The sequence below is a fragment of the Argiope bruennichi genome, chromosome 7 (genome assembly GCF_947563725.1).
Source record: "Argiope bruennichi chromosome 7, qqArgBrue1.1, whole genome shotgun sequence".
NCBI classification, from domain to species: domain Eukaryota; kingdom Metazoa; phylum Arthropoda; class Arachnida; order Araneae; family Araneidae; genus Argiope; species Argiope bruennichi.
This window is the reverse complement of record NC_079157.1, coordinates 107612725-107622549: the sequence shown is the minus strand read 5'-3', so window position 1 is coordinate 107622549 and position 9825 is coordinate 107612725. Positions and strand designations below refer to the sequence as shown.

The following is a 9825-nucleotide window of genomic DNA, read 5'->3' as shown; positions in this document are numbered from 1 at the left end:
AACCTTGATTTAAAATTTAAACTGAGAAATTAAGATTCATCGTACTCTTCTCAAAAATAATGGCTGGCAATAATAATGTCTGCACAAGCTATTGGAGACAAATTTCAAGCTATGCAATTGCCCATGGCACCGCGAACAGTTTGATGAAGAAACATTAGCATAATTGTAAAACTTAATGATGTACAAATTCTTAGAATTATAAAATTTTAAGATAATAGTATTCGTTTACATAATTAACTCTTAGCGGTCATAAGCCATATTTCACTTGATAATAAAGCTTCGTCAATTAGGACGTATATAAAAAAAATATCCACAGTCCAATAAGGATTAAATTAAAATATATATTTATAACATATTGAAATATTCCCTTGCTGATAATGTCACATTCCTCTTGACAAATCCTGTAAAATGTTTAGAAAAGAATATTTTAACATATACAATATTAGCCTAGCATTATAAATACTTCGTAAGAATGAAATTATTAATTATAATCGGTTTTCAAGAATTCTATGAAGTGATTTTTCCATGATTTATATTTAAAAAAATAGTATGTAGATTCTCAAAGCTAATAAAAGAAAATAAAACTACAATAAATCATTAGAATCATGATTAAAATTAACTAACGTTAAACTAATATGACTGATTATTAAAAACTTGTAATGTGAACTTCCTAAACATGTCATTGTAAGCAATATGAAACTTTTGCACTTTGAGAATCAATTATTTTAATGCTTTCAGCACATGCGACTGGATGCAATATTCGCAAAAGTGTTTCTAAACAAATAAAATAATTTTCATTGCCATTTGTTTATTTCATTGAATAATCATCTCTAATAACTCAAAATGGTTGTTACAATATCTTCATTATATATACACCATTCAAAATATTTAACAATGTTGGTGAGACATAGAATAATATGGTCTTCACATAGTGAATTTGAAAGAATTTAAAGCCACGCAAAGAGAATCCACAAACATAATCTGCATTGTTTAAAATTAAATAAATTTACTGTAATAGCAAGAATAGGTAAAAATACTCAATAACAGATTGACTATTTCCATACCATTTTAAATCGCATCGCAGCTTTTTATTGTGATTCATTTCTACGTGTTATGCTTTTATTTTTTATAAAAAATTATCCCTAGTTATTCGGTAACAAACTGAAGTTTTTTTTTCATAATATTACTGTGTTTTTTACTACCTAATCAATGGTGGTATTCCGTTCGAATGGTGGAAGAGGTTGCCTCTGCCTCCAGAGCTAAAAGGGGGGAGGGGCTTCTATCATAGCTGTAAGTCGACGGCAAGTTTTCTATGTGCAGTTTTGTTCTTAGAAAATATTTTCCTCTTACTTTCTCTTTAAAAAAATTATTGATAACAACCAAATGAAATGCAGACGGGAAACGAGGTGAGAAAAATAAGATCCGTAGAGAATTTCAAAAATAGTATTAATTAGAAAGTTTGTAAGATATGAAAATAAATTTATAAAAACTAAAATTGCTTTTTAGCTAGTGAGAGGGATTAATTTTGAATAGAATAGTATCAATTTCCGGTATTCATCGCCCGACTTTTTTTATTTCTTGCTTTTGTCCGGCATTGAGGCAACTCTTGTTATCTTCACGGGTGTCAACATTATTCAAATCGAATACTTCTATTTTCGAAAATATATGATGTCCCCTTCTCTGTGGATCGCTTAAATCCTTCAAAATAAAGCCACATATTTTTTCGAAATTAGTGAAAAATTCTAAATGCAGTAAATTAAAATAACAAATTTTTAAATGAAATTTTTTAATTATGTTTTTGTTTGGTTTTCTGGAAATTGAAATCTAGCGAAAATCTATGCCAATTTGTAATGTAAATAAAGGTTTGTTTTTGTTTAAAAACGCATTAAGAATTATTTGCGGTATGGTTTGAATTATCCACACTTAAACGAGCTGTTGCTTTTGTTTATTAAATTGACGTAGTATAGCAGTCAGATCATGGAAAATATCATAGACAAGTTCTCCAAGTTAAAAACGGGAAAAGTGATCTTAACATCTATTTGTACATCCATGAACTTTTATACCAATTTTTCTTCATTCATTTTTTTCATTGCTATTTCAAAGGCATAATTTTTAATGTAATATGCACTTTTGTGCCTCCTCTAAATTTAATTTTTTTGTTATTATTTCGCGTCACAATTTCTATTATTATATTTCAAAAATGCTTATAAATTTTACTTTCTGTAACAGAAAATAGGTTAATAGAAAGAATTTAGGATATCAATATATTTTTGAAATACATTATATTGGAACTAACTGTCTTGTACAATGTGTGTAAAACTAGCCACCTTTGGTGACCAGTTGTTCACCAGAGGGAATGGTTGATAAATTTTTTAATTAAATATTTAATGCAGCTTGACCTTAATGCTTTCTTGACAAAGTATGTTTAAGCATAAATTTACATAGATATTTAATGCGTATTATTTTAAAAGCCTTACACTGTTAAGTTTATTGTGTAATACATCTCTCTCTCTCTCTCTTTTTTTTTTTTTTTTTTTTGTCATCTCTTTTAAAATGTGAATTTTAACTTGGAAAACTGAAATGTTTAAACTTCAACTAATACTAAATTTGATGAAACTAAATATATTTACATAAAATATATGAAGAGAAAGTAGAATTGTTCATCATTAAAGTTTTATGTTTATTACAGAATAGTTTCCGTAATTTCTGTAATAATAATTCTGAGAATTATTAAAGATTTTTCTGATTTCACAAAAATTCAATGCACTAAAATAAGAATGTAGCTTCTAATTAGTTAACTGTTTTTGACGAGTATAATCGTAATGGAAAAAGTACAAAAATTTACGTTATGACGAGTTCATTCAATGACAATTAATATATTTATATAATAATTGCTTAGTTAATATATTAATGAATCTATTATATTTATGTAATATGTATGTTTATGACAATTTAGATACACATTTTTCGAAGAAGTCTAAACAGTTAACTGGTTAAGTAATAAAAATTATATGTAGTGTTGGACTGCAGCACTGACACTCTTTAAAGGAATGCCCTCTACTTTGGGTGAGAAGACGAAACAATTCACTTGGTGAACGATGCTCCAAATAACTCTTCTTTTCATCCGTTCGCATGTTAGATGGGCATCGGATATATTCAATCTCTGATTCTAAAACCCACAGAGAAGAACCCTTTTCTTGGTGCTTCTTCTTTTCTGTGCTAAAACCCTCCGCGCTTTTGCGCATACGTCAGGATGAGTTTATGAGTCAAAATTTGGGTGAGAGGAAGGCTGAAAGGAGGAGTGTTTATATTTAACAACAAAGGTGAATTCGTACTTTATGCGGATTTATGAGCTTTAAAAATTGCGGATAACTCGCAATATTTTTGGAAAAAGATACTAGTTTACAATAAAATACTTCAGATCAATTTTTGTTTTCTGTAAGGGGCCAAAATATTAACTTATAGTGAATTAATGGGATATTTGTGATTTCTGTTTTTAAAATTGGGTAATTCACATTTTTACGAAGTAACAATGATTTTTATATTAAAACATTTTTTTAATTTGTTACTGAATTTTTAAATATCATTTTGAGATTAACAAAGATATAATCTCGGTCACATTTAATGATAGTTCAAATCGTCATCTGCATTATTTTTTTGAAAATTGCAACTGATTCGATTGGAAAGAAAGTGGTGGTGGTGGTGGGGGGGGGGGGGTATCGAAAAAGGATAATGAATAATTATCAATTTTAATTGACGGAGAAAAAATTCGAAAAAAATCGAATATTGTTTTACAATTTCAAATAGTGCTTATATGATTGTTATTCAAAGAAAAGTGATGAAATCGTATTTTTCAAACCAACCACAGCTGCTTTTGCGAACTCTGCTTTCTAATGTTTTTCGAGAAACAACCGTCTTAATAGTAACTTCAAAATTTAGCATACATAAACCATTTGAAAATAATAAACAATTTTAGAATAGGAATTTTTTCAAACAGATAGAATAATATTAAAGACAATTTCCCACAAATCTTTTTTTGCAACCTGAAATTTTTCCTAAATACTGACTTTTTCCAGTAGCAATTACAACGCAAATATTAAAACTCTTTCGAAAGAAAAACACAACTCAAAGCTATAAACTACCGAAACAATATTTTCAAAGAGAATTTTCCAGAACTAAAATTAACTTCGCGTGCGTCTACAAAAGACGGTTGCCAGTATACAACTTATAAATATATAGTAACAATAATATTTTAACTGAAGTTATTAAGGAAAAATTCAGCTACTTGCTGTAATTTTTGAATCTTCTATTAAAAGTGCTGTTAAGAGCTGATAATTAATTATTATTTAATTTCCTTTTAATAGATACAATAGTGACAAAACCAGTATGTAGGATTTAAGCCAGCAAAGAAATGAATTGAACTGAAATCAAATATCGATTTATATATTTTTTTTTCTACATGCCTCACCGCTTATTTTTAAGTTGAAGTGTTCGCACATACTGCACTATAATGAAGAATATTTCTGGGAAAGGCATAAAACCACGTCTTTTATGTAAATAAAGATTACGATTTTTACTGACCAAGTTTCCAATATACTATTGTAATATTAGTGAAATGCATTTTAAACCCTGACGTTATAAATAATTTTGTTTTGACTATTAAATATTAATGTAAAAGGGCATGTAAAGCTCTATAAAGGCTGTATGATTAACTTAGAAGGATTCGTTTTCTTTTTCCTCCGAATAATTGAAAGTTGATATCGACCTCTGAAAATGTACTGAGATGACAGAAGAACAACACGAGTATAATGAAACCTCTATTGCAAATTACTATACAGTATCACTTCCTGAAGTAGAGGAAGATAGCTATGATTGTCAAGAGTGTGGCAAACATTTTTCTCAAAATAAAGATTTTGAAATTCATTCATGTACTCACATGAATGAAAGACCTCATGTTTGTGAAATATGTGGTAGAAGATATTCCACAAGAGATACTTTAAAAACGCATATGATTTTACACAAAGGTATTACTCCTTTTGTTTGTGAAGTGTGTGGCAAAAAATTTGCTCTAAAGAGATATTTAAGGATTCATTTACTAAGGCATGCAGGTACAAATGACTGTTCCGGAGCAAAAAGTGTTTTAAAAAATGGAAATGAAGAGAGACATTTTTGTGAAGTATGTGGGAAAAGTTTTTCTTGTAGAAGAAATTTGAAACGGCATATATATCGTATACACACAAAAGAAAAGCCCTTCGTATGTGAAGTATGTAACAAAGGTTTTCATGAAAATTATGTTTTAAAACGACATATGTTCTGTCATACAAATGAAAAGCCATATAAGTGCAATGTATGTGACAAAAAGTATACTACTTATGGTTTACTAAAAGCACATTTAATTATTCATACAAATGAAAAACCATTTGTATGTGAAGTGTGTGAGCAAGCATATTCTCGGAAAGACAGTTTAAAATACCATTCATTGACGCATAACTCTGAAAGGCCATATATATGTGAAATTTGTGGCAAAAATTTTTCTCATCCTCAAAATTTAAAATCTTATTTACGCATGCATGCAAAGAAGCATGTGTGTGAAATATGTAGTGCAGAGTTCTGTCTGAAAAAGCATTTTAAATTGCATTTACTTACCCATTTAAATGAGAAATCTTATAAATGTGAGAAGTGTGATAAGGCATTTAAAACTAATAATAGTTTAAAGCAACATGTACGTATTCATTGGGATAAAAAGCAGTATGTATGTGAAATATGTGGTAAAGGATATCACCGCAAGAGTTATCTTAAAGAACATTCTTTGTCCCATGCAAAAAATAAACCTTTCGTATGTGGTATCTGTGATAAAAGATTCCACACAATTCCTATTTTAAGGAGTCATATGCGTACTCATGCAGAAGAAAAATCCATTATATGTAAAATATGTGGCAAAGGATTTTCCCAGCCTGGTTCCTTAAGAGTTCACATGGGGACTCATACAAATGAAAAACCATATGTATGTACATTCTGTGACAAAGGATTTAAACAAATGTGCAGTTTAAAAAGACATTTTCTTACTCATACAAAGGAAAAGCCCTTTGGATGTGATGTATGTAATAAAGGGTTTCAGGAAAAAAGTGCCTTAAGGATACATTCATTAACACATACAAAAGAGAACCCACATGTATGTGAAATATGTGGTAAAGGATTTGCTATAAAATATCGATTAAATACACATTTACGTACGCATACAAAGGAAAAGCCATATGTTTGTCATGAATGTGGCAAGGCATATAATTACAGTCAAAGTTTAAAAAACCATATACGTCTTCATAAGGATAGGAATGCATTTGCATGTAAAATATGCAGTAAAAATTTGTCCAGACCTGATATATTAGCTCGACATATAAGACTGCATATAAAGGAAAAATCTGAAGCATGATCCAAACTTTTCTTATTTTATTTAATCATAATTTATATTTATTATTCTAAAAAATGGATGTTGAATGTAATTGGATATTTCTTTCTTCCCCCCCCCTTCTATCTCTGCATGTAACTGAAATAATTTTTATTCATAGGAACTCAAAATATATTTTAAATATGTGAAATACTATGGATATATACCTGTGATGCAAGATATCTCTAAATTTTGCTTATGTACGAATGCTGGCAGCTAACAAACGTTTCAAAATGTGGTTTTTGTGCCAACACTTGTGGTGAGCTAATGTTAAAATAGATTTTGTTTTGATATGTTTGTTATGTTAAAAATAAAAACTGCCAAATTTTTCTTATAATCCACTAATGGAATAGCACCAACATTAAGGTTTGATAAAGGTTATTTAAAGTTAAAATTTTTGAGAATACATTTCGAATTTGAGATTAATACTTATCTAAAATATCAGCTAAGCTAAAAATAAACATTTTTTTCCATGAATGGTTATATATATTCCAATATCGAGTTCAGCAAACATTCTTTAGTATTTACTTATCAATCTGATGAGGTTCTTTGTCCCGAATCCTTTAAGAAATAGGGAAGAATTCTCACATACATTTCTAATTGGTTACCAATAAAATCTTATTGTTTGATAATAGCTATCCACTTTCAAGGAGAACAGCATTGTTAGGAAAATGTCCCAAGCAGGAATAAGTCAAACCATATCAACAGAATGGTACGTAAATTTCTAGCAATAATTTTTTAAAATTATTTATAATGATGATGCAACTACTTATTCAGTATTATCATACATATAAAAGTTGAGTTACAATGAGCTGTTAATACTGTACCTATTTCTTGAGATAACAATATGATTAATTATAGTCCTTATTTCAAATTAGCCATTTCATTTAAAACCGTTTTAGTTTATTTTAAATTTAAATATTTTTCAATTTTATTAAATTATGAGAATTTTGTATTGTATATATATTTACATATATTCTAGAAACTGTGGTCATGTTAATATAGTTTCATTTAAATTAATTAAATTTTTTAATTAATTTAAATTTGCTTCCTATCAGAATTTCTAGATAAGAGCTGAAACTTTCTCTTCTGATTTATAAACATCTTTTTAGGCTTTAAAAAAAAATTCTAAACTTGATTGATATGTAAAAAATCATTGGAATATGAAATTGCGGAAACAGATTTAGATTGGTGAATAATGAAACAAGTCTGTATAATTATTCCATACACTTTTTATTTTCATTCAACCAATTGCCATCAAGTAAAAGTATTAATGCCAGTTGTTTTCAAATATTACCAACTATATATTATAAAAAATAATTAAATATTAGCATCAGATTATTTTAGCACTGGTGCTATGTTGATGGGAAAGTACCAATTATTTAAACCTTTTAGTTTTATGTTAAAATTGCTCGGAGGCTTTATTTTTTCATTCTGTGCTAAAATATCTTAACAGTTAAGGAAATTTCATACCCCCCCCCCTCTTTTTTTGTTATTAAAATCTATAATATTAAAAATCATTACTCTCAGGGATTGAATAAGATATTAAAAAATATTATTATAATTTTTTTGTGTTTTGTTTTACTCTTTAATTGCAAAAAACTGTTCTTATATTTTATCGTTGATTAATTAATATGAGATTTTAAGTAGTTGTATGTAAAATTTATGTATTAGTCTGTATATGGCACAATTTTTGATTAAAAAAAAACACTTTCCATCTGCTACAGTGCAGACTAGTGTATTTGATTATATGTATTTTTTTTTATTCCATAATATATTTTGATTTTAATCATTGGAATCTCTTTTCAGTATGAATTTATTGATAAATACTAGATGAGATCTAAATTACTATACCAGATCTTCTGTATCCTCTTGATATGTGATGTTTTCTTAATAGGTTTTCAAACATGGTTTTATTTAAATTGACATGTTTATTATTTTTAAAGATAAAATTTTGTTATTAATTTTGAACTTTCTTCCTAATATACTAGAAGTCTATATTTCTTTATGGTTGTGTGTTCCTAATGGTTATATATTATTATAGAATTTTCAGAGCTTAGTTATCAATTAATCACATAATTCTATTTAAACCTTTTCAGTGAACTGAGAATTCTGTTTAGTTTTAATTTTCTTCATTCTGAGAAAGTCAATTGACTGTAAATTTTTGAAAAGCTACATCTAGGTAATTATTGGAAATAAAAATTACTGAATTTCTTAATAATTAAGGCAATAAATTAAAAGCATTTTTTTTTTTTGTCAAAAATCTACAGGTCAAAGAAAAAAAAAATTGTAGAAGCATTAGGTGCTGAAAGAGTTAGAATAGAAATTGAACTAGAATGAATATCAAAAGAAAAAAAATTATTTCAGATTTATTGAAAGTTAAAATGTATTTTGAATGTGATTTAATTTCCAGTTTATTGGTGGTGCAGCAGAACTCCAATTTTTGGAAAGGGCGAAATTATGTTATTATGTTACAAATGTTATTATGTTACAAATTCAGGGGAAATTTGTCCATTTTTACTGTATTTTTTGCGTATACTCTTAATTATATATGCATCCTTATTGCAAGATGCATATTTATAGATGCAAATAATAAAATAATAAGAGGCAATGCTGAAAAAAATATTTAAAATTACTTTCGAAAATTTATTAAATGAATAGCATTGCTGGAAAGTTAAAAAAAAAAATTTAACTAAGTAAAAATTGTTTTTAGAATTATTAAAGGATATGTAACTCCTTAGTTAACATTTTAAAATATCCTTTCTTACTGAATCCTTTCTCTTTTTTTTATAGTCTACTACTCAAAATGTAACTATATGCCAAATTTGCTAACCCTAAATCAAATCATATTGATCTGTAAAGCATTTTTCATGATTTTTACATCATATATATCATTGTGATGGAATTTATTGATAGTAAATTAATTTATAAACATTATCATGTCAAGAGATGAATTCCTGAGCAAATTTTTCTGAATGAAAATAGGAAAACAGGAGATTTTATGTGGTAGTTTCAGGCAATTATATATTGATAAAGAATGTAGGTATACAAAATTTTGTATTCATTAAATTAATATTAATTAGGATTGTGATCAGCAAAAAATTAGCATTGTAAGTTTTTTGTCAATAATCCTAACATTCCTGATCTCAATTAATTGTGATAATTAAGATTTTAGTGTATTTTTATCAATGCCTGAAGCTTTTATGGTTAGTTTTGACCTCTAGATTTCTTATTTAAAAAAATTACTTTTTGCATTTTAGTATACTAATAAAAACTTGTTTTAAAAAACTTTTTTAGTTTGTATTATTTTCTTGGAACAGTACATACATTAACTGAAAGATTCAGTGATGAAGTTGTTACTAATAATATTTCAGGAATAT

At 27.4% G+C, this 9825-nt stretch overlaps 1 protein-coding gene across 1 annotated transcript; it reads left to right on the top strand.

Moving 5' to 3' along the window:
- The first annotated feature begins 4476 nt into the window (after positions 1 to 4476).
- On the top strand, positions 4477 to 7332 carry LOC129975115 (gastrula zinc finger protein XlCGF46.1-like). The gene has a single exon (XM_056088057.1). The coding sequence runs from the start codon at positions 4784 to 4786 to the stop codon at positions 6428 to 6430; it is 1647 nt and encodes a 548-aa protein (XP_055944032.1). The 5' UTR covers positions 4477 to 4783; the 3' UTR covers positions 6431 to 7332.
- The last annotated feature ends 2493 nt before the right edge of the window (positions 7333 to 9825 follow it).